The sequence below is a fragment of the Gobius niger genome, assembly GCF_951799975.1.
Source record: "Gobius niger genome assembly, chromosome: 11".
NCBI classification, from domain to species: Eukaryota; Metazoa; Chordata; class Actinopteri; order Gobiiformes; family Gobiidae; genus Gobius; species Gobius niger.
In genome coordinates, this window is record NC_136862.1 from 26,961,494 (window position 1) to 26,986,450 (window position 24,957).

At 41.6% G+C, this 24,957-nt stretch overlaps 2 protein-coding genes across 2 annotated transcripts in view; one reads left to right on the forward strand and one right to left on the reverse strand.

Moving 5' to 3' along the window:
* Nucleotides 1–20,755, reverse strand: part of gemin5 (gem (nuclear organelle) associated protein 5) — a 22,583-nt gene extending 1,828 nt beyond the window's left edge. The window contains exons 1-26 of the mRNA XM_079566531.1: nucleotides 20,518–20,755; nucleotides 19,552–19,706; nucleotides 19,071–19,252; nucleotides 18,661–18,812; nucleotides 16,184–16,276; nucleotides 15,967–16,099; nucleotides 14,124–14,286; nucleotides 13,449–13,658; nucleotides 13,171–13,256; nucleotides 13,010–13,092; nucleotides 11,499–11,635; nucleotides 11,329–11,402; nucleotides 10,866–11,041; nucleotides 10,066–10,205; nucleotides 9,505–9,676; nucleotides 8,152–8,316; nucleotides 7,631–7,687; nucleotides 7,421–7,546; nucleotides 7,215–7,310; nucleotides 6,913–7,050; nucleotides 6,380–6,527; nucleotides 6,071–6,190; nucleotides 2,715–2,925; nucleotides 2,357–2,623; nucleotides 1,023–1,185; nucleotides 1–362 (exon numbers count right to left, since the gene is read on the reverse strand). The exon at nucleotides 1–362 is cut by the window's left edge and continues 17 nt beyond it. Coding sequence (XP_079422657.1) covers nucleotides 1–362; nucleotides 1,023–1,185; nucleotides 2,357–2,623; nucleotides 2,715–2,925; nucleotides 6,071–6,190; nucleotides 6,380–6,527; nucleotides 6,913–7,050; nucleotides 7,215–7,310; nucleotides 7,421–7,546; nucleotides 7,631–7,687; nucleotides 8,152–8,316; nucleotides 9,505–9,676; nucleotides 10,066–10,205; nucleotides 10,866–11,041; nucleotides 11,329–11,402; nucleotides 11,499–11,635; nucleotides 13,010–13,092; nucleotides 13,171–13,256; nucleotides 13,449–13,658; nucleotides 14,124–14,286; nucleotides 15,967–16,099; nucleotides 16,184–16,276; nucleotides 18,661–18,812; nucleotides 19,071–19,252; nucleotides 19,552–19,706; nucleotides 20,518–20,659 — 3,951 coding nt within the window. The 5' untranslated portion in view covers nucleotides 20,660–20,755. The remainder of the gene's footprint in view (nucleotides 363–1,022; nucleotides 1,186–2,356; nucleotides 2,624–2,714; nucleotides 2,926–6,070; nucleotides 6,191–6,379; nucleotides 6,528–6,912; nucleotides 7,051–7,214; nucleotides 7,311–7,420; nucleotides 7,547–7,630; nucleotides 7,688–8,151; nucleotides 8,317–9,504; nucleotides 9,677–10,065; nucleotides 10,206–10,865; nucleotides 11,042–11,328; nucleotides 11,403–11,498; nucleotides 11,636–13,009; nucleotides 13,093–13,170; nucleotides 13,257–13,448; nucleotides 13,659–14,123; nucleotides 14,287–15,966; nucleotides 16,100–16,183; nucleotides 16,277–18,660; nucleotides 18,813–19,070; nucleotides 19,253–19,551; nucleotides 19,707–20,517) is intronic.
* Nucleotides 20,756–20,972: 217 nt separating this feature from the next.
* On the forward strand, nucleotides 20,973–24,272 carry mrpl22 (mitochondrial ribosomal protein L22). Its single transcript, XM_079566091.1, has 7 exons — nucleotides 20,973–21,044; nucleotides 21,132–21,174; nucleotides 22,410–22,542; nucleotides 22,668–22,733; nucleotides 23,022–23,099; nucleotides 23,767–23,836; nucleotides 23,976–24,272. Exons 1-7 carry the CDS (start codon nucleotides 21,020–21,022, stop codon nucleotides 24,182–24,184), a joined length of 624 nt encoding a protein of 207 aa, XP_079422217.1. The 5' UTR covers nucleotides 20,973–21,019; the 3' UTR covers nucleotides 24,185–24,272.
* The last annotated feature ends 685 nt before the right edge of the window (nucleotides 24,273–24,957 follow it).

The window sequence follows — 24,957 nt, forward strand, 5'->3', positions numbered from 1 at the left end:
CTGTTCGTGCATTGCGTCTCCATTTTGCTCCTCGCTCTCCTGCTCCTGTGCTCTGTGCTTCGTCATCATGATGCTCAGTTTGTCCTGTATCTCACTCATGGCTCTTTGTGTGGCCTGAACAGCGGCTGTTGATTCGCACAGCAATATGGTTGCGTCGAAACCTAAATCAGGTGCGGTCTCGTTCGGGTGCTCCTCAGTGTCCGTTTGCTCTGTCCCGTTTTGGGTCACGCCGTTCTCCTTCGACACAGGGCAGCTCCACCAACGTTCGTACAGTCGGAGGTAATGGACAAACGACTGTAAACTCAAAGCGGCGGCAGACGAGGGTGCTGACGAGTTTAGACTTGAAAATACACCGACTTTCCCTGGAAAGAAAGAAAATTCAGTCAGGTTCAAAATTAGGAAAACCTCGGAAAGATGAAAAAGTGTACACAAGTATGAGTTTATTTTATATAAATATACAGTAGCTGTGACCTGTGCCTCCACTACTCTCCGCATTTGATGTTCTGAGCTTATGAGTTATTTCAAAAACTTAAACCAATGTCTGTGTCCTAATGTTTACACTAGTCCCTAACCCCTCATTCACCATTGGCCCACACTATTGTAGACCAGTGGTTCCCAACCTTTTTCCTCGTAGCGCTCCTGCGCGCGCTGTAGTCTGGAACAAATTGGACTTATTAAGCTCATTCAGAAATGTGGAAAGCCTTGAGAGCAACAGGGACTCAATGCATGTCTATCTTTATAGTTTGATTGACAGTTCATGTAGCCAATCACAAGCTAGGCTGTAGCAAAATTTGGTTGCAATCGCTACGTCTGCAGAGCGTCTTTACTTTCTCTTATCAGGTGTGGAGCCGACCTCGTGGTTCGCCAAACACAATAGGACACACTTGTAAATGTAAAGAAGAACATTGCATTCTTACAATGCCCCCTGGCGATCACAACATAATAAAACCAGTCAAATTAGCTCTCCCCAAAACAGTGATGTGTAAATGTTCATGTTGAAAGCAGAGAGGCCAGTGTGGTACCATCAGGAAACAGCAGGTGGCAGAGTTCTGAAAACACAGAGAAATGCCCTGTGTCCTTGACCCAGGAAACAGCCCGCCACAGCTCCTCCATCGTCTGCGCCTCTTCCTCCGACAGGAAACTGAGGAAGGCACGGGTGAGGTGCAGAGACACGGACAGCAAAACCTAGAGAGATCACAGGCAAGACATTTGATTTTACTCCTAATGGTGTCTGTGTAGGCTCTCGGTCGACAGGAGCTGTCCATCTTCAAAGAAGGTTCTTCAGTCATCTTCTGTACTCTGTAGTTGACGTTTCCCCTCTCATCCAAAAGGAATCAGTGACACTAAAGTTTCCAGATCAGATCACGGACAAGATAAAGACCAGCCTTTTGGATGAGGCGAAATGTCCTACTCTTCAACTACAGAGTACAGAAGATGACTCAAGAACCTTCATTGACGATACTCCTAATAGTGACATCCTTTTTTCACAATATCGTATACGCAGACATTTATTAAAAAGTAATCAAAACAAAAATCGGTTTTGCTACCAACAACTAGCCTGAATCGAGCCATGTTATTTACCAACACACTCTGCACGTTTCTTTGACGGGGTAAAGTTTTGAAAGAGTCTGGACCACATCAATTGTCACAACTACGACTAACATTCAGTGTTTCCTCCTGATAAATTATTAGTCAAGATGGTACTAGCTGTAAATCGCAGGCATGCACTGAGGTTTAATTTTACTTTTTTACTTTTGATACAAAAAGGTCCATCTGTTGATTAAGTGGGCGCCTTGACTACACTTGCCTGGCCTGCCAAACTACATGCTTTTTCATCGATATTTCAAAGACATATAGTCTGGGAGCGAGCATGATCTCAACGATTTCCCGGTGGGCGTGATCGACTGACGGCATCAACCAATTAGAGCAGCGCAAGATACGTCGCAGAAACAAGAGGCAGGAAACCTTTTCAAAAACATCCAATCCTTTTTTACGAGGAACTCTTCCAACGCTGCTTTTGCTCCGGTTTTATGGATTTTCCAAATGATTTAAAACAAACTAAAGAGCAGAAGATAACAGTGCATCGTTTGCCGTGCCGCCATCTTGAATGTTTTGGAAGAGTGCCTGGTGGTGACAGGTGACTGCTTCCGTCTCTTGGTGCGTGATTGGACCGATGTGGGTAAAATCGTGAAATGATTGGCTGCGAGCAGACACCCAGACGGTTCTTCTTTTGAACAGAAAAGAAGAGTGTCTGACAGGCCAGGCAAGGACTACACAGAACAGGAGAAAGCCTTGCTCCGACTGCTGCTCAAAACATCTATAAAGCTCAATCCAACATCCGCACAGTAGATTGTACCTGTTTTAGCTGAACATTCGCCGTCGGTTGAGGACTTTCGACAGACTTCAGCTCTTGTAATAACGCTTTCACGCTACAGTGTCCCTCCGATGAGCGCGACACTCCGAACTTTTCCCCCCAAACTCGCTCCACTCGTTCCTGAAAGGCGATGGGACCATTCGCCGACCTCCACACACCGCTGCAGACTCCGGGACCCGCGGGAATCACGCCAGCTTCAGACAAAAACTGAGACAAGAACTCGGCTAGGGAGAAGTGAAGCCTGTGAACCTGTGGGAATGACAAAAAGTATCATCATGAGAATTCAACGCAATTCTAGCTGCTCACCAAAACAATACAACGATTCTGCTATGTGACTCACCAGCAGAGCGTCGTGTGTTCGTAGGATGTCCTGAGCGGCGCTCCAGTCATGACTCAGGGCGAGTTCTTTGGCACACCTCAGAGACAGCGACTGGGACAGGGACGTTTCTCCACTGACCCGCGCCAACTCCGCCGCTGCTCGCAGAGAAGACGCCTCGTTCTTCCTTGAGACGACTTTAGCAGCGTCGAAACTGGAGCCAGCCGCGAGATAACTGATGAACACAAACAAAAAACAAACTCATCGAAAAACCTGTGACTTTTGCAAGTATTGAGATAAGATTTGAGATTTCTGTCCCCAACTCAAGATTCAAGGAAGGATTGTTGTTGTTGTTGTTGTTGTCCAGGAGCATTAATATTTGAGACAAAAATATGAACTACTAAACTGATACAAGGATCAAATACATCCATTTCACAATATGTTTGTGAAGGTCTAAACAACAGGATTAGCAGGTTGTAAACATAACAACCGCATCGAGGCAAGGTACTTTCTTTGTTTATAAACCAACCAAATAGGTTGCGTTCACGTTCTAGAATTTGAAGCCGTTGTAATCTCAGATAGAGGGCAGGGGCAAATCCAACTTTACGGCAGCCAAACTGATTTCTAAAGAAATCTCCCAAAACAAAATGGATAAATATTGCGTTTGTACTTGACTTATTACCAACTATAGGCTCTTTTGAATGTCACCTGAACACAATCCATTCAGTGTTGCTCAAGCCAAGACTTCTAAACCGCTTCTAATCCACCAAAAGTGGAACACAGAACCCCAAAAATAACTGTTGATAAATTGATCTAATTGGTGCTTGATCAACAGACATTTGTATGAAATTCGACTTGATTCGACTGATCAATTGTGCAGCGCTATTTGTACAAGTCTGATTATGGAATAGTAGCTTTAAAACCTAAGCTTTTGTTGTTAATGTTGCAAAAGTATAATGCAAAAGCATCGTATAGAAGTGCAGTATTTACTACTAACAAATAATTCATGTATCCAGTAGAATAATTGGTAAACAGTAAACTCGGCCTTGAAGTTAGCCATGAGGAAGTACTTAGTTGAGGCTGTGTATAGTGACTATGGTGAAAATGTATGGCCAACAGCTCCCTCTGCTGGGGTAAGTAAGAACTTGGCTTACGTCACGTGCCTAGTAAAAAGGGCAGAGACCAGGAAGTCGTTTTCAGTCCACACCAGAAAGACTGAGATTCATCCGGACAGCAGCAAGCTCTCTTTTGTTTTTTTTAAATAAAAAATAACACCAAAATGGCTGAATTCTTTGACAACATGTTGACCTGTAAGCTGTGCCTGGACACGTTTAAAGACCCGGTGACTTTGGGTTGCGACCACAGCTTTTGCCTCAGCTGCCTGCAGAAAAACTGGGACCAAAACAACACCGAGAACTGCCCCATTTGTGGAAGGAGGTCGTCGAAAGATCATTTTGTCGTCAATCGGACGCTTAAAGAGATGTCGGATTCATTCACTCAGAGGCAGAAGAACAAAGCTGAGTAAACAAGAGGAGCCCAGCAAAAATATGGGGGCCCTTCCATAGTGACGTAAAGGGCGGGACAAAATTTGGAGCACGATTTGTGAGCGCTTCCTGCAAAGATTGGGACAGAACTTTCCTCTTTCAGATGACGTTATTGCATCGTCTGTGATTGCTTTAGATGGGGGCACAAACATGTCTATACTTTGGTTTACTAATAAAAATGATCAGATATGACATTTGTGTATTTCTCTTTTTGATATTTGATACAACCATACCGTATAATTGCTGCAGTGCCATTAGAAAATGCCAAAGACTCAAGATACAAGCATAAACCTGTAAAAGTGAGATGCCAGCCCTGTTAAACCAGCTGTTCAAGTCTCATAATGTCACACCCAGAGCTCAGTGCCTCCGAAGTTTGAGCCAATGCCAGTGGGCCAATTTCCTATGGTCTTTTGGTTTAGTAGCAGTTTTAGTTCAGTGGGTATTGTGGTCAGGGGCGTCGGACTGGGGGGGTAAAGGGTACTGAGTACCCAGGGCCCAGAGCAGGGTAGGGGCCCTCAAAAATGCTGCAAAAAGTGTTATGTATTGTAGTTTCTAAGTTTCCTCATAATTGATACTATAAGAACTGAACACAACCGGGCTAAAATACAATGGTTGCTACACAGAATTTTGCACAAACAATAATGATTGATAACATCTCAAGGCCCTGACACCCCTTTAAAAATGTGCCAAATGGTTCAGCCCACACACCGGAGTTCAGAACCGTGCGCTTCAACTCAGCAGTGACTTTGATGAGGTGGACTCTGTAATCTAATGACACAGAGCTGGGAAAGACAGATCTTAGTCTGGCCTCGCTCTAATGTGCTTTTATTTAACACAGCCTGTTCTAGCGGACCTTAGAGGAAACTTTCTTGTCATAAATGACAGTTAAACATGAGGTGAGGTGAGTCCTGCCTCTGCCTGCGCTGAGAAGTGGGCGGTGCAGAGTCAGAGACAGAGCTCCGTCTCTCCTCGTTTTAACCTCTAAAGTTTCTCTTTCCTCATGTTTATTATAATTGAGCCATCAGGCCAATACAGTGACAAAAGCCGAATTAATGATGCTAATTAGCCGCGCGCATTTGAAATTACGCATTATAAATTACGCATTATAAATGCACAGCTTTGGAGACGAGTCAACGTCGTTCTACTGAAACGGTGGAGCTCGTGCTTTTGCCTATTCCAGCGTAACTTTTTACAACAACAATTTACTGACAATACACTTAAAGGTATAGGCTTCAAATATGGTGAGACTAAATGAGGCTGAAGCCCTTGAGTTTTTTGTTCAGGCCTGTGGGCCACAGAGACATCATATAGTATAATAGTTTTTGTAAAATAGCATTTTAATGCATATTTTAAAGTCGTGTTATTCTCAGCACAAATATCCCATGTCCCTGGTGCAGTCCTCCCGTTAAATGTGGTCTGATAATCATCATTATGCTCTACCTAAAACTAGCCATTTCAATTGGCCCAATGAAAGTAGAATATTCCATATTCCTAATCTAAATATCTATGTCATTACAGGATTAAAGGTTATTACATTTCTGTAACTGACTCCAAATCAGATGCAATTACAAGTCAAAATTGCACTTTTTTGGCCAACCCATTTTTTCACTTAGTTAAGGTATATATAATAAAGTTATAATAGAATATAAATGAACTGCACTGTCAAACCACCAAACCACTGTTATGTGGTCAAAGAACATAGAATATGAAAAGTGAATTTCATATAGGGGGGGGGGTCCACCAAGATAGTTTGTACCCAGGGCCCAGAATTTGGTGCTACGCCCCTGATTGTGGTTACCTACTTGTGGTTTCTTGATTGTGTTTTCTTGTTCTCACCATTTGGCCGCTGCAGAAAAGTGCCCGTCTTTCTCCAGAACTGCGGCCCAGGTCTGGTACAATTCCTTCAACATCGGCTCATCCTGCGGCAGCCGAGCCTTCACCAGCACGATGGCCTCTCTGAAATCAGATCAACACGTAACATGGTTTTTTGCATAGACGATACTACAGCAGCGCACACTATAATAATGTGGTAAAACGGTCAGATAATACATGGCCATGTGTACACCGGTTACTCTCATTCTCAAACAGTTTGTTTCTCATGATCATTATGATTTTTTAGTATTGTAGTACCAAATCTTTCCAGACCTGTAGAGTTTGTGAGATCGCAGGAGGTCAATGGCGTCGTGCAGTTTGTTGACGGAGAGTAAATGCGACGCCGCTTTGACGAACTGCTCCTGAAGGCACAGCTGTTTCACGTACGCGTCCACGGCTCCGCTCCACACAGAGAATCCGGCTGAGGAAACCCAGCCAAGAACACGCATTCTTTATTCAATGGGTGACTGTCTTTTTCATGTGGGTACTTTCTTTACACAATGGTCCATGTGTGAGACTTTCTCCCTTAACATCTTTTTAATGTCAAGAGTATGAAAACGATGAGCCTAAACCTTTACAACGCTTATTTTGTGTCAATTTGTTCATGAGTGAGCCAGAGATGTAGAGAAAATAACAACAACATTTTTTTGGTTTACCACAAGGCGACAGAGATGGCATGTAATCCAAATATTGTAATTTCCTTTCTGTGAGTGGCTATCTCATAATGTACTTATTTCCTTATTCGCCTGCAGTGTCTCGCCTTAACTGCTAACATCGAAAGCGTTGGAAACTGATCGAATACGCACCCATAGGAGCGAGAGAGAGCAGGTGGTCATTGAGCTCTCCTCTCTCTGTGGCCAGCTGTAGCGCCCCCTGCAGGTCACCGCTCCACAGTCGCAGGTAAACGACCGATTCGAAATGTCCTGCATCGAGATGGCCTTCCTCTGAAGACACAAAACACAAAAAGCTTCTTTCTATGTAGCACATGTTACTGTTGCATACTATCTAAACAATTATAGGCCCTGCAGAGTAAAGAAAAAAAGCTGACGTTTACAGAATAGAATTGACAGAATAGTTAAAATGCACATTATTAAAAAGTAAATATCACCTTCTGCCTCAAACATTCGGCGCAAAGCCTCTCGATCGGAGAATAAACCCAGATGAATGTGATCCCCTTGTCCTGGAATACAACCGGCAGGGGGCGCTGAAAAACAGGCACAAGTAGGTCCACATTTATCATAAACACAGGCTTTAGGTTTGTTTCTTGAACAGGCCTAAATGGGGCTGATGAGTGACGTAACATCCATAACTCACCGTTGTGTGTGACTGAGGCCAGAGTGACGCAGTCCTGCAGCAGCTCGTCTTTGGGCCGGTGGTCCATGGACGTGCTCAGAGGCAGCATCGAACGGGGCTTCTTCTTTTTAAGGGAAGACGTCACCTCTGAGGAAAAAAAAGGGTTTTCTCATATTTTTCTGTATAAAGAAGCATGTAGGATCGATTGTCTTATCCTGTGTGGTTTCATACCAGGCTTGTCTTTAATCTTCACAGCAGGCAAAGGTTTTCTTTGAGTTTCGCTGAGAGCTGGAGAAAAAGAGGCGAAACAAAACATGTTGAATTACACGTTTAAAACATTTTCTTTTTATCTACATTCAACAGGGTTTATGTAGATAGCAGTAAGTCAAACTTTATCCCATTTTAATGCATCAATACAATATTTTTTATGACACAAATCCAACAAATATAATGCGTTTATCAATTAAGATTTGTACCAATTCCTTAAAAAGAAAACAGAGGGAAATTTGGATATTTTAGAATGGTACACTTTTGGGCAAAAAGTTGTAGAGAGAAAACAGAAAATTTACCATCAATGTAATGTCATTTTACAAACTTTATACAAAATAGCAATGTCACTATTTTTGCTCTATGCATTTTGGAATCACATGTGGTTTGACTATTTTGAAGACTTCATTTTGGCGCCATTTAATGACTTAAAAATAATTTCCTTTTTACAGCTTTTTAAGTTTCAGAGCAAGTTTGGATTTCACCTATAGGGGGCAGTGAGCTGCTTGTGGAGCTGGCATCATCCTCTTCTTCAGATACATCCACTGCAGCTGTGGGAGGTTTGTTGCCGTTCACGACAGCGCCACCTGCTGACGACTTCTTGGCTTTGGTTTTCTTCTTTTTTTCCTTGAGATCCACCATTTTCTTTCCTAAGTGGAAAATAAACAGAACAATTTAGGAAAATAACTTTAAAGTACTCTTTTGTTTTTGTGAAACTTGCCTGAACAAGTGGATTGTATTTTTTGGGTAAAACAACTTGCTAATGGCAAAACGTTTTGAGCGTAATCTGTCACACGTGTTGCTGTTTTGTAGAAACCACGTGCTAAAGTGTGCACTCTAAAGTGAATCGAGAAAACAGCGTGTGTGTATATGTGCTAGTGCAGGGGTAGGCAACGTCAGGCCCGGGGGCCAAAACTGGCCAAAACTGGCCCTCCATCATCAAACTCTGGCCCTCGAGATGATTTAGAGAAATATTATGACCAAAATCAGAGATCAAATAGCAGAGCTCACCATTTAAGGCCATAATCCTAAAAGAATGCTCATCTATAAGTAGAAATGACTTAAATCTACTTGAATAAAGAGATTAAGTCTAAAGTTGGAGTAGATTTGGTCTGGCCTTAGAGCAGATAAAACCTATTCTTGGAATGGAATGGAACAAGCACAAGATTTTTCTTAATTCAGATTATTTTGTATAATTTCAAGTGAATAATAAATAATTTTTACAGTAAAAGTTAATTCCATTGGCATTAGCATTTTATCTTTATCTTAGATTAGTTCAAACCGACTCAAATTTAGCATTAAAAAAACACTTGATTCAAGTGATTTTGAGGTAATTTATCGAATTTAACATGGATTTTTTTTGTATATGATGTACAACACTGGCATATGTAGAAAGTGATACTTCACTTCAATTACTTCAATTGGAGGGTCCGGCCCTTGGTCTTTTGACGATGAAGAAAACCGGCCCTCCACCGAGCAAACTTGCCGACCCCTGTGCTAGTGGATGAGAGTTGGCCGAGGCTAAAGTTTTCCATTTCAATTTGTATTCAAACTTAAAAGTGGACTGGCTCGGTCACATTCCTGCTGTAAAAGCATTATTCAATCACTTTATCTGGCACCAGAACAGGGGAAGAAAATGGAATGGCTGTTGCCCCCACACAGGGACAGGCGGTGGTTCAGACAAACCGAGAAAATAAGTCATGTTTCTTAATAAATGAGTATTCCATTGTGCCAAAGGTAAAATATTAAAATACATGTGCCTGTAGTTGAGCTTTGATGGTGTAAAACAACAAAATACAGCTCCTTTTAACCAAATATATTTGCTACTGGCTCCTTACCTTTGGGCGGTTTGTCAAACTCCTGCTGAGACACTCTCCACTCGTGAACGGTGAAGTCTTTCCCGCCGGTCCACACCACGTCGGGATCCACCGGAGACCAGTCCACGCACAGCACGTTCCCATGGTGACCGCGGTAGTTACACACCGGCGCCTCCTGCAGGACATCCCACACCTACACAGCACCAGACAAGGGACAAGGGAACTGCTTTTAGCCTCTGCACCCCTACCTTAACCAAGCACATTTTCTCCTGTTTGGCAAATTGAAAAGCTTCTTGAACAAAGCGTCAAAACAGGAACAAAAACGAGGATGAAAGTGCAACAAAAAGTGACAAAGAGTCAACCACAAACTCACGCCAACACGGCAACAACGCGAGGAAAAAGTACGGTTAAGATCAGTTTTTTAGGTCTTAGCTTTCAAATGAGGACACTGGCCTAGAAAGGTTTTGGGTTTGGGTGAAGCCGAACTGGAGAAAATGCACTCGGTTAAGGTGGAGGGTAAGAAGTTAAAACTGTCCCCACAACGACTAAAGTTTTGTAACGTTTCATCGATCAAGATCAAACCTGCGCCGTGCCGTCGTAGCACACAGTCACAAGTCTGTCGTCATGGTGATGGCTCCAGGACAGGCCGGTGATTTTGGCCGTGTGCCCGCTCAGTCTGCGAAACGGCTCCGTGATGACCACCACACTGTCGCCAGGAAACTCTGGAAAAGAAACTAAATCTAAATGCAAAGCTAAATGCACTAAAAATGATTTATCAGAGAGTTGCAGCTCCTTTTTATGCTTTTTTGCTTATTGAAATTTTATAAAGTGTGCTTTTTATCGATTGCGTCTTTTGTGAATTATCTGGCTGGCGTTATTAGAATTTTATATTAAAAAGAGCCAGTCTTTTGAACGGCTCTTTGAAATGAACGGATCCCAAAGACTTGGCCAAATCATTTGGATGGTTCTTTTCAAACTTTTAAAATATTTAAATACTGCCTGATTTATTGAGCTTTGAACCCCAACAAACCATGGCAAAATTAGAACTTTTACAGATACTTGCAATTATGAATGTTTTTTTCAAACACTAAACAAGACACAAAATAGAATCAGCAATTTAAACCTGGCTCTATTCATTGCTTAGATTTTGTCACTGAAAATACAGGGCCTTATTTTTATATGAAAACATAAAGTGACAGAAAAATTCAGTCAGTGTGATTCTCTGGGGTGAATTTAAAAGCTGCGCAAAATTAATGACCTTGATATTGCAATGGCTAATTTCATCCTCGCACTGAAATCTCATTTATGTGGTTCACGAAAATTCATTGTCTCCTTAAAATTAGTGAAGCAAATATTCCTTCTAATTGTAAGTGGAGTCTGACCCAGCACGTGCTTGAGGTCGTGGACATAGACGATGGCGTTGCTGGAGCCCGAGGCGAGCAGACAGCTGAGCTCGGAGCTGAGGCCGTGGTGCCAACGCAGCGTGTTGATGATCTTATGGTGCTGCTGGATACTGCACAGGAGCCTCAGACTGGGAGCTTCGTACACGTCGATACAACTGAAACACAGAGGACACGTTCCACATTTTGAAGCGGACACAAGTACAGATTATACGAAGAGACGCAACCAGGTTTTGGGTCGAAAACAGAAGCCGCCGCACATTGAAATGAAACAGGTAAAGCGTGTCTGATTTGATAGTTGTCTTGAATACTACTCGTGAAAGTCGGCATTATTTTACACAACCATTTCAACAACATCATATTGAAGACTTTGTAAGACATTAAAGAAACCCTGGACTAAAACTAGAGAAGTCGGACGCCATCAAATTAAAAGTAGTTTCCTCACCCGTCCTCGTTACCGATCGCGACAACCTTTCCATCGGGTTTCCAGTTCAGGTCTGTGTGTGGGGACAACTTGTGCTTTTGGAAATAAACCGAAATACACCAAGGCGTTATTGTCAGTGCAATAATTCAAATGTATCATTGTCTGAGCGCTCATATCCGTGTCCCACTCACCTGCATGTTGTTGGTGTTTTTGATGAGCTTATCGATATTGAACGCCTCTGAGTTGAGTTGGTAGGGATCGTGTTGTAGAATAGTGCCTTCTCCTGCGCAGCTGTACAGACTGTAGGCCGGCTTTCCCTTCGAGGAGCCTTTGACAAAGAGAGAGATGTGATTGATTAGAGATTTTATCAACAGGGGGGTGACGTGTGAGCATTTAAAATAATTTGATAGCATCCTTTTTAATGCTTTGTCTAGTGTTGGAAGTGTCCTATATTATGCTTTAATCCTACTTTCAGACCCATTGGCCATTAGCTATTTTTGAGTGCAACTTATAATGCACAAGCTTCTACGTTAGAAAATATTAAAAATGGGCAAAGTGGGACTTTTTGGCAATGCTTTGAATTACAGTTCAAAACAATCTCTCCACAGTGATATCTAGTGACAAAATATAACAACGGCATTCACACAGTTTCAGGGTTCAACTCCATGGTATTGATACATCTGGGGGTGAAATAAAATCACATTGTTATTGTCCCCATTATAATACTTTTTTTTTCACACAGTTAACTTGATTTTTCCTCCCACCGAATGCTTAGTTTTTCTAATCTTGATCAACATTAGGACTTCACGATTTTGACAAAAAACTAATTCCAATTTTCAGACAAATATTGCGATTTTGATTCGATTTGCGATTTTTAGATTTGATACATTTAAATGCATAAACTGCTAAAATGATGAGTGAAGGAAGTCGTGCTACTTTTAGATTGCCAAACATATTCTTGCTCAAATCGCCCCACATTAGAACAATACTCCAAAAATATTTGGTTTTGTGTGGAAGCGCCCTCTTCTAGAGGTGTTCATCCTCCACGTTTCCCACGACATTCAGAGTACCTCTGGGGGACAGCCACGTGACTAAAATCAATTCGGTGAACGCCTATCACTCGAAGGTTATTCCAGTAGTCAAAACATCGATTACGATTCGATACAATAAACCTTGCCGCCCTAATCAACTCGATAGCATTCATAATTATACAAATATAAGGCTTTGTGGGCTGTAGTACAGAGTGAATGAGAAAGACATTTCTCTAATTGCAATCACATTCCAGAATTGGATGTCATATTCTCAGATGGAGGGCAGCGCCCAATACAACACTATAGAAGAATAGAATAGAAGAAAATTGACAAATGTTTTCCTGATCATTATTTTAGTGAATGGATTCACAAACCAGCTAAAAAAAATTCTAGGCAGAAAGGCCTTTCACTTTTGGACCCCTTTGGCTGACAAAGCTGACTCTTAGATTTGAGTGTTTTTTTTGTTTTTTTTCTGTATCGATTGTCCCAGTTATGACAGAGATATAAGCTAAACACGGACAAAAAAAACATTTGACAGTTACCAAAGATACCACAAAGGTATTTCCATCTGCCCATGACATAGTTTCAAACTATGGGCACCTGAGAATGTTGTGATGTCATGTGAATCATTATCTATTCAACAACGTCAAGCTGAAATTAGTGCATCTCACCAAACGACAGAGGCGGGACAGGCGGACCCCAGGCCAGTGTGTAAATGGTTTTCTTGTGGTAGGAGCTCGATATCTGAGGCGGCCTGAGGAGTAAGACATATAATTAAATATCTATTTAACATAAAACATAAAAAAATCCTGAACTACTTGGTTTGTATTACTTGCTGGAGAAGACGTCATAGATTCCCACTTTCCCATCGTCTGTCCCAAAAGCCAGGGTTCCCTCTCTCTGCGGATGCCAGGCCAACTGCAAGCCACAAACACAAAATCCAGATCGCATTCATTTAGTTGGTGTACAATCTTATTTTACGCTTTGAAAATGATGGCAATATAGAGCATAGGCAGAGCCCGATTTGCGTTGATAATGCTTTACATTGAAACATTAAACTATAAATATCAATGCTGTGATGCCCTATAGTGCGTGATATGTCAGTCTTACCGCGGTGACTTTGGACTTGATTCCCTGCCAGAAGCTGCGCGTGTCGTAGTGGTTGGAGCTCTGCGTGTTCCAGACTCGGATCATGTTGTCCCCGACCCCCAGAGCCAGCGTCCCGGAGCCGAGCGGAGAGAAGGACAGGCAGTATACGAACCCTCCCAGAGCGGGCAGCGTCCAGCACAGTTCTAGGGAACTCATATCCCAACACTTGACCTGCGGAACAGGCCGAAAACACGGTGAGGAAAGTGGCACCAAGATGCAAAGTTTGGACGAGACTAAACCACATCTCCACCACCTAATTGTGAAAGTTTCCACAAGTAAAGATGCTCAATAACTTAAAGTTTTCTGATGTTGTGAAGTCTGATATGGATTATAGTGGCCACAAAACCTCAAATATATAAATGTCATGAAATGAACATGCCGTACTTTATTGGGATTGGCTTCACCGCTCATTGGTTTGTGAAAAGAATCCTATAAGTAACAACTCTGGGAATCCTGTGCGCACAACAGGCTTATTCTGCTTCAATGACTTTTATGGACAAACCAACCCCGCTGCTGTAGTTTTAAAGCAATAACAGCTACAAAACCTCTTTCCATATTGCCTCACCCTTCCCCTGATCAAAAACAATGACAGATTTAGAGAACATCTGTTTTTGTGAATCTTCAGCGGCGCCTGACCTCTCTGTCCATGGAGGTGGAGAGCAGCAGCGACCGTCCAGATGTAACGAAGGAGCTGGTGTTAAAGATGATCCTGTTGTGTCCCTGAGCGTCTGCACTTGACCCGAATAGTGTCCACTTTTGTTTTCCTGTCCTCAGCAGGTCCCAGAGCAGCAACTCACCACTGCAAACATACACAAAAGGACTTCATGAAAACTTTAAATAAAAAGTATGTGTTAAGAGTTCAAAAAAAAAGAAGAAACGTATCAATTTAGCTTTCATGAAAACAGCATTAGCAGTAGTTAGTTGGTCCAGATGGCCATCCAAGATCCAGTTTAATGTTTTATCAGCAATACAAAATTATAAATGTAAAATGATCCTTACACCTTATCCTTATGCATTCTATAGATTTGCTTTGAATTATAAATATATGTTAAATAAATAAATATATAAATATAAGTATTAGGATATAATATAATAAGTTTCCAGGGATATGGTAAGGTCTGGGCATCACTGTTTGTAGCTTTATGATCATGTGCTGCAAGCAGGATTATAGTGAGACTTGACATTTCAATGTAATGAAAATCCATCTTGAAAGACTAAACATGGTGCAAACCCCAATGGATTCAAGCCCAAATGTGCCTATTGACCTTTTGCAAAATCCCACCAAAAAAATAGTACTTTTACAAACATACATCTGAGCAACCGTTGCAATGAAGCTGTAGGTCCATTAAGCCGCAGACCAAAACAATGGTACATACCAGCACCGAGCAGATAACCACCAAAAACCCTCCAAGGCGAAGAAAAAGCAAAATGGTGAAGCGATCTGCATATGGAGCATGGAAATTTAGGACACTAAGGTACCATAGAGAGCGTCTGGGGGAGATGAGTTCTTTCCCTTCCCAAAGCAGAAAACACAACCGGAGCGCTGCCTATGATGGATCAAACAATGCGGCCTATGCCCAAATGTCTCGAAAATAAAGAAGCATACATCTGCTCTAAGGTAAGACAAGGCTAACACCTTAGCTAGCTAACGTCCAGCGACTGACATAAACTGGAGCTGTTTGGTGTAACTTTCACTGCGCCAATGAACTTTAAAAGCCTCAAGCCCAACGCACAGCAGAACACAGCACACGGCACTTCAGAGGCTTTTCTCAAACCGTGCGGGGCTTTAAACACGTGATTTATACATTTATCATAAATGATAAGACGACACGTATGGCGTGGCTCTTTTCTGCAGGTTAATAGCGAGTTGGCGACAGTTTAACATGATTCCCTCTGAAGCATGAGCCCCGACGATGGTTTCTTTGTCGCCGCGGCTTCACTTGTCCCTCCCAACAAAGTTTACGGCGGTCTCCCTGTCTGTCAAATGCCAGACCTGCATCGGTGCCTCTGCAGGATGGTTAAAAGCAGCGATGCCGTGTCTGGATTCAGCAGATCTGAATCGTGGCGCAGGGTTGAGTGTCAAAGCGTCTCGTGTGCGTTGGCCTTCAGTCTACAGTCTCACAATGGTGTTAAGTATCTGTCCATAGTCATACAAATCTTGCTCTCAAGTCAACGTTTTGTTTTGCTTTAAACATAAAAGACATTGTTACTCAAACGTCTATGTGTCTCCCTTTGTGATAAAAATACTCTGCTTTTTGTCATGGTTCTAACGATAACTGGCAGCAGCTTATTATCATTGTGGCACCTGTAGGTTTAGCTAGCGAAGCAATGCTCATTTTGAACAATACTACAAAAATAAGAGTGCTTATCCAGCAGTGCAAGAGCACAACTGGTCCACAAACCACCAACCACTAACTCACACACTCATTCAGTCGAGCCTTTTGTACATGTTTTTAGTTGTTATTAACAAAGCAATGACCTGAAGCAGCTGGATATGAGCTGCGCCCCTCGTCCTTTGGGCCAGTGGACATTAAGCCACAGTCGCTCTTTGACTCCAGGATCTACAGCAGACCCTCTTTTCTTCAGATACGGCAGCTTCAGAGTCATCACGGCTGAAACAGTACAAACAAAAATGACCCAATATTAAACTAATCCTGCTGAAAAATACTGCACTGCACCAGTATTAGCTTGTGCACCTTTGCCTCTGGCTGTGCTCCAGACCCTCACAGTCTGGTCTCTGCTTCCTGAGGCCAAGAAACACCCTTCTGTCGAAGCATCACCAGGCCCACCTGCGCAAAGTTATTATTCAAGACAAGTTTATAAAGCATTTCAACACTTTTTAGTCTTAAACTTAGAACATTTGATAATAAACAGAACAGAGGCTTGTCTGCACATTTTAGAGCAATGGTTCTCAACTGGTGTCGCCCACAAAGACAAGCCACGAGCCAAACAACATATTGATTTCAAGTTATAATAAAAAACATATTGCTGTTTCACCCTCACATAATACGAAAAGACCACATTCAGCAGTTCCTCATAGAACTGTTTTAGGCATTGATCAATAATGTGACTGATCAGTGATACTTATTTACACTATAAAAAACAAAACAAGTGATCAACAGACATTGTTCTCATTGTCCATCAAATGATTGAGCTGTGAACATAACATGCAAATACAAATTATACTGAATAACTTAATCTACAGGCAAAGGCAGCATTAGATCAAAAAAGCTGTCTCATACCACTATAATTGTTAATGTTTGAAAATGTCATTCACTTTTCTAATGTCACTTTGGTTCATTAATTTCTTCACGACTTGGCATCACAGCCCCGAGGAGTGTTTGTGAAATCATGTGAAGAAGCAGGACTTCTGAACAATGCAAGCCTCCTCCAGAGGAGTCTGCTGCGTGAACTTTAAGTTCTCTACTTTTGGACAGAATTGTTTCTGTTCAAGAGTGTACCCTCACTCTGCAATAGTTTAAAATTAACTTAAAGAAATGGTTAAAAGATGGACAGATTTGTGATAACTAACACAAATCAAGTAAAGAAGTCAATATTATGTAAATAATTGATCGAGTTATTGTAAATATTGAATTTTGACTGTTGTGGAGGTGATCGTGACAGTGCTTCTTGTTAATGCATGTGGGGTGTTTGTCTCGCCTGGCAAGTCCAAAATGATACTGTATATTTCATACACAAGGATATCAGTCTGGACAACCCACACTTGTTCGCCCCTCGAGCAAACTCAAACAGACCCGTACAATCAGATTCGCACCAACAGCAGGTGACTTTTGTGATTCATAATTGTGTTCGAATATTAACACACAACCGCTAATAAACCCGCAATAAAAACACACTTACTTACTCTGCTTCCTGTCTGTACAATACATTTGTCGTGCAATGTACAATTATAATAATACTAGCTGAGACCCGGCCTTCGGCCGGGCCTCGCTAGTCTCCACATTGGATATTCAGAGATTGTGAGTGACTACAAAGAAATGTCCAACCCGTCACACAGTTCAGCTGTAGACCAGTGGTTCCCAACCCATTCCAAAAACTATGGCCACTACAAATGAGTAAAAGAATGAAGGCTCAAAAAAATTTCAAACAAACTGCAATTGGAGTGTTTGATGCACCCGTGCACCTCTCTTATAAAGTACGACAATATTTTCGCTAAACTTGGGGAACAGGATTCAAGAGACAGTGGAATAATTATGGATAAATATTAGGGGTTCAGCTGTAAGGGTTTGGTTGACGGTGCAGGACCCGTGGTTTGGTGCATCACGGTAGTGTACAATAAAAAAAAAGAATGAGTAGGTTTTGAACGGGAATAGCCTAATGATCGTTATTAGACAGTATTTATAACCTTACAATAAAATTGGCAATGCGTTCAAAGCTGCTTTAGAATGAAATGTACCTCTGGGCTCACAATACGTGAAAGCAAAATAGAAAACAAATGGTACAGCAGCAAAGTCAAAAAAAAAGGAAAAAAACCTACGCAGTGCAGGCCATGCGCTCGTTAAGTGGTTTCATTTTCGCTTTGACTCACACGGAGGAGAAATCAGTCGGAGCAGCGCGTTTGATTAGAGGCTCGTGTTTGAGCAGGTTTTGGGCACGCACACATACACACACGCACACATCGCCCTGTTTGGATGCGCGCACACGCACGGCAGTCAGATCGCGTGCACGCGCGTTTGTGTGACAGCGGGTTGTCTTCGGACAGCAGCACCGCGGTCCATATGGACCCGTGGCCAATGCCCGCGGCCGGTGGGACCGTCACGTGGGGGCCGGCCGCGGATGTCCACGCACACACTCAGTACTGTCGCCAGGCTTCCTGGTGTTCCCAAACGGTCTCCCATCCCAGTTCTAACCAGGCACTTCCCTGCTTAGCTTCAAAGTCGGTGTGGGAAATAAACATGGCGGCGCCCAGGCGGCGGCCATTGAGATAGCGTTTTCTATAATAGATAGTATGCATGAATGTATGAAGAAGAAACCAAATCAATTCTAATTTTGGCAACCAACTGTCCAGACTATACCCTGTCTGAGACCCATAGTTACTCAAGAGACCTCAAAAGGCATTAGTCGCTCTCTCTCTGCCAGTGTGGTAAAATACACGATGTTCAAAACACCTTATTGAACCTTTTTAGTTACAAGTTCACAAATGTCATCTGACCTTCACTGTCCTCGGTCCGGCTGCAGAGGGCGCTCTCCCCTGGCTCTGTGCTCCAGGACACAGAGTGGATCTCGTCGTCATGTCCTCTCAAACGATGCAACACATCCCCTTTTTTACTCACATCAACCAGAACGATCATTCCATCCTTGTACCTACAAAAACACAAACATTGTTATGCTGCACCAGTTTATATAAATGGGCCTAATGATGATGTGTTATGTGATGCTATTGTGTTGCTTTTTTATGTGCGATTACAGTGTATTAGAATAACGTATTGGTTCTTGACGCCCAGAATCGCAGCTGGTCCAGCCCTCTTTCATAATCTCACTGTGATGTGCATCAAAAAGTTTGCACAGACATTTCTCTAAAAATTCCTCACATAAACAGTGTGATGTCAAAAAGGTTCCTACCCAACCGCCACATGGTTCCAGATGTGCGGCGAGCAGCTGAGACAGAAGACTGTGCGTGGTTCGGGAAAGAAGCTGCTGCTGTCCCCGGTGTTGAACCAGTGACAGACAATCACTCCCTTCTCATCTCCGGACACGACCAGGTTCTTATCCACGGGAGACCAGTGCACCGCCGACACCGGGTTCTGAACGCAGACAGAAAAACACAACTAACTAAAGGTAGGTGATTCTGTCTTGAAGCTAAAAGCGTGTTCTAATTCAATCCATTCAATCAGCCTGGCTTTAGCCTCATGCTCTGTGAAAAGGGTCTATATGTATTTGTCAATGAAATCAAAACAAATCATTTCACTCCGTTCAAACATGCACAGAATAGCTACCCAAGTCTTCTCTTATAATATCATTATTTATTAGCAAAGGATGTGAAAATAGGACTTTGTTTTAAATTATAATAAAATATGTCTGACCCATGGATGGTGTGACTGACCTGATGAGTGGTGATCTCCTTCAGCAGCCCTTTAGTGTCTGTGTCCCAGAATCGGACAGTCCCGTCACATGAGGAGCTGACACAGATGTGGCTCTGTCCCGTGTGAGGACAGAAGCAGAAACTGGAAACCAAGTCTCTGTGGCCCACCAGTTCACCTACAACAAGGAGAACATATAGATACACTTTATCTAGCAAGTATAGGTAAGAAACTTTGGACAAAGCAGGATTATGATCTACTTTGTTTACTTTTTAGAAAAAAAATGGCATGCACCTGTCGATGTTCTTACCAAATGACGTGGAGTAACATCTCTGTCAACTTTTGTTACATAATTCAGTGATGGTTCCATATCAGATACAGACTAAGGCTCTTTGGTAATTTATACAAAACGTGACAAATGTGTTGTGTCAAAGTAAAGAAGGCAACTTCTTTAGAAACCATTTAGAATTGAGACAACCATTTAGATTTGTTGATAGTCTGTCTAGAAACTTATCTCTCTAGTCACTTTGTCACGTCTAAAAGGGCCTGATCTGATGAAGTTGAATACATTTTATAAAAATAATTATACATGGTACACTTACTCTAAGCCTAGCTATGGTTGTTAAAGTATGAGCATAAACTAATATAAATTTGGAGAAGACCAAGGAGATTGTTGTGGACTTTCAGAGACCAGCACATCCAGCACTCTCCCCTGACAATCCACAGAGCTACTGTTTGGATTGTGGGTGTGCACATCAGAGAACCTCTCCTGGCCCACAAACACTGCATCACCGTCCAAGAAAGGACATCAGCGCCTGTACTTTCTCCACAAACTGACAGGAGCCCTCAAGTACGCCTTCTACAGAGGAACAACAGAAGGCAAGCCTGACCAGCAGGATCAGTAAGTAGCTGATCCAGAACACAATCGTGCTTCTCAAAACTTTGATCAGAAAAACAGATGTAAAACTGAATAGAAACGGCAAACTCACCCACGACTCTGCAGCTGGAGGCGGATACCTGAACCAGATAAATGATGTTTTTGGCTCCGAACCCGAACAAACCCGCTCCACTGACGTCACTGCAGCGCGAGCAGTACCAGTTCGGAGCCGCAGGCAGGCAGCGCTCGTGCATGATGTCCCGCTCGTGTTTTTCACGATTTAATGAGATAAAAATGAACGATAAACACAACTGAGCATCTCATCTCACATGTTCGTCCGCTTTCGTAGGACCCACATTGACTGCCGTATACAAGTCTTTCCTGTCGTAAATCTAGCCGGAGATGAATACGGTGTCTCACGTGGGACAGAAAGAAAATATTCCGTTTTATTTTCAATTAATCGGATAGTTCACTGAAATAAAATGAACGGACATAGGATTTTCATTTATTAATAACACTCAATTGATTCGTGTGCACAGCTTTATGCTGAAAAAGAAGATAGTCAGCGTAAACATTTCCACCGTAAATACGATTTTATTGTCGTGAAAAACAACATGGCGACCGCATTGACAGGACGCGGTGAGAAATCTGCCTAACCTTTGTATACAAAATAATGATCATTTATGATACAATATCAACGTCTTTACATATTTTTAATGTTCACAGGTTTAGCTTTTATAAGGGCGACACCGAACCTGTTTCCTTCACGGTAAGTACAGGGTAAATTGTTCTATAATCACAGCACTGCTGGCTGGTTTAGCTTTAGCATTCAGAAGGACGGGCAACTACTTCACGTGAACATAAACCTCAGTGCTTTTCAAAATTGTGTGCGTTTTGAAATGCTATTGGACTGTTTTGAAGCCGCCAGGGGAATTTGCATATTATCTACGTCTAAATTATAAAATGGTCAACTTTGTTGAGAGAATAATCTACATCACAATGATTTTGTTGTGATTGCTAGAAACGACTAACAGTATGTCCATATTTATTGTGATGTAAATAGGTCTTGTGCACTGAAAAGTGTCTATACATTTAATTAGTGTTTATACTATGCCTAACTTTCAGTATAAAACAATATAATTTGTGAAATCCATTTAATAGTTCAAATTAAACTGGGTACATACATATTCATTTGATTTTAAAATGTTGTTCTGCCCTAAATGTAGCTTAACCTCTTAACTCCGGCCTGAACCGAGAGGATCTTTTTCCTCACGTCAACAGATTTTTTTTCCATCATTTTTTTGTTGGGTATTCAACTCATTTTTGTAACTTTTTTGTCATTTTTTTGGTCATTTTTTGTCACATTTTTGTCGTTTTTTTTGTTTGTTTTTTTTGTTATATTTTTGTCAATTTTTTGGTCACATTTTTGTCATTTTTACGTACATTTTTTGTCAATTTCTTGTGACATTTTTGCCACTTTTTCATCAATTTTTCGTCTCAGTTTTGTTGCTATTTTCACAGCTTTTTTCCAGAAGCTTTTGGACTGGGGTAAAGCGAAACTGGAGAAAATGTGCTCGGTTCAAGTGGGAGTTAAGGGGTTAAGAGGCAATAACTTTATACAATGAGGTTCCCAAGTTGTTTACGTTGTTTAAACCAATTTGGGAACCCCTGTTCTATGGGATTATCCCAGAGTGTTCAGCAGCATTGTTAAAGGGTGCTTCAGGGAGCATTGGACGTCGATCCGAATCTCCCGTCAATACAATATTACTAGATGGAACTACATTTTGTGACTTACTGGAATTTAATTGAAACAATAATGCAGGTAATGAGTGCCATAATCAAAGCTAAAGGCGAGTGAAACCTGTTTTGAAGTTGCTTTGGCCTAAAATGGCAATTTTGCTGTTGGCGTCCAGCAGACTGCTCGACTCTAGAGTCATGACCTTACTTTCTTTGAAATCCAGAGTTAATACAATTAATGTATTTTCTTTCACAATTTCTGCTCAGGTTTCCATGGGTTGCCGCACCACAGCAGTTGTCATGTTTGCACACCAGTGCTTTGCTGGAGGCGCCAAGATGGGAACAAAAGAACCGTAAAGTTTATCCTCCTCAGCTGCCGGGTGAACCACGTAGACCAGCGGTGGGTTTTTTACAAACAAAATATCTTATTTACATATTAAAACAGAGGACATAGTTTAAAATATACATTGAGAAATACAGTTGCCTTCCCTAAAATGACGTTGATGAAAATTATGTTGTGTGCAGGAAATCTACCACTGCAAAAGACAGTTCAAATACAGCAAAGACAAGTTGTGGTATTTAGCCACAATGGTGAGTATACTTTCTAATTAACTAAGAAACTATCTTTTTCTTCCTTTATAAAATAATATTTTGCTCTTAAAATACATGTGCATTATTTGGGGTGGGATCTTTCTTTGTGGAGTTTGCATGTTCTCCCGACACCCGTGTCCTTCGATTTCCCCTGTCATTCAACTTCTAGAATAAGATCCTAGTTCTTAAAGAAAAGTAAAATAATCTCAGTCTCAGTATTATTATTATTATTATTTATTTATTTTTAATAAAAACGGAGCCAATTTTAATTATCTTTTTTCTCTACAGGTCAAAGGATTGAGCATCGATGAAGCGATCGCCCAACTGGAGTTTAATGACAAGAAAGGAGCCAAGTTCATGAAAGAGGTACGCAGGATTATAAGTGACGGCAGACGATAGAATAATGAACCAGTTTCTCTAATTAATCTGTAGGTGGGATTGGAAATGTAGTTCATGCATTTCCAATGTGAACTAAATGATGAATGATTGATGCTTCAATCATTTCAATTGAAAATGCTTGTCAGCCAGAGGGTGTAGTAATTGTGCATATCCAGTAGGGGGCAGTTTAGATCTGCGAATGAGGACAGTGGTTCAGAATGTTACTTTTAATGCTGTATAAACACTGGGCTTTTTTTAAATTATTTTTTTATATTGTTTTATAAACGTGTCATTTGGCCTGTCACGATAACAAAATCTGAAGTTCAATATAATGAGACATGAAACTATCGCAATAACCAATATTGTTGAAGACCTTTTAATGCTACAGAAACTAACTCTAAAACTTAAAAATGACAGTTAAGCTTTGTTCGAACAGTACTTAATCTTAAAATGTCCCACAATGAACATGAAAGACAATGAGACACAACTTACTTTAGCTAATAAACAAAGTATTACATTAGCAAAATGGGGGAAATGCAAACAAATGTACTGACGATAAATATTGAGCCCAAAATTGTAGCGTTTATCTGTCGTTTATTGAATGATAAGTTAAAGTGTAATAAATGAACAGGATTTTGTTTTTGTTTTTTTATAGGTTCTTCTTGAAGCTCAAGACATGGCCGTCAAAAACCACAATGTCGAGTATAAGTCCAACCTGTATGTAGGTGAGTTTGAGTTGTCTCAATATCCTCTTGTGACCCCCACTTCAGTGTCCTTCACCCCATCTAGTAATAGAAGAAGCACGTTCATTTGACATTCTGACATCTTTGAATAAAAACATCCATTTCATATTCTGCTTTCCAGCTGAATCCACGTCCGGAAAAGGGAAATATCTGAAGAGAATCCGGTACCACGGCAGAGGCATGTTCGGGATCATGGACAAGGTTTACTGCCATTATTTCGTCAAACTGGTCGAGGGGCCGCCGCCAGCAAAGACGGAGAGGACGAGCTTTGATGCCGCCAAAGATTACGTTGATGAACTCAAGAGGCGCACCATTATCCACAGTCTATAAACCCCTGTGTAATCGATATCTGCTGTTTATATTGTATGTGTGAATGTAAATAAAAGGAATGGATGTCGAACAGTAAGTTGGTAAGAATGTGTATTTATTCAGTTCTTTAATTGGGATAAATGACACAAGGCAACTATGATTAAAGTAAAAGTTTATTTTTCGCTCCCTACATTTGCCGCTGGGGTTAAACCTGTTGCCTCAGAAATTCAGCCAATCTCTACAAACATATTTGGAGATTTAAATTTGTAAAGTTTTGACATGAACAAGAAAATACACTTATATTAATTTCTATAATTTATCACTTTCGTATGGATAACAAGGCATTTTATAAAACCAAAGCCAGGTCAGAGGAGAGGTGTTCCATCCATCCATCCATCCATTTTCTTCCACTTTTCCGTTTCCGAGTCGGTCACCAGCCCCTGTGGATCCTCCTGCAGGTGGTGGGTCCACAAAAGGACGGCCTTACGATTCTTACGGGGCCTGTTGGTCTCACAAGGAGCTGACCCGTCACCTAGGACCTGTTTGCCATGGGAGACCCTACCAGGGGCACGAACCCCCCGTCAACAGAGCTCCCAGGATCATTTGGACGCCCAAACCCCTCCACCAGTTAAGGTGGCAGTTCCAGGAGGGGAGGAGAGGTGTTGTTTTAAAAAATAAAAGCGTCTGTATTTTTAAAAAAAAGTGCTTTTGTTTATTGGGTGAAATATTACATGGCGTCGCTAAATAAATGGTGTGAGAATTTACAAGTTCCAATTAAAATCTATGGAGTAAAG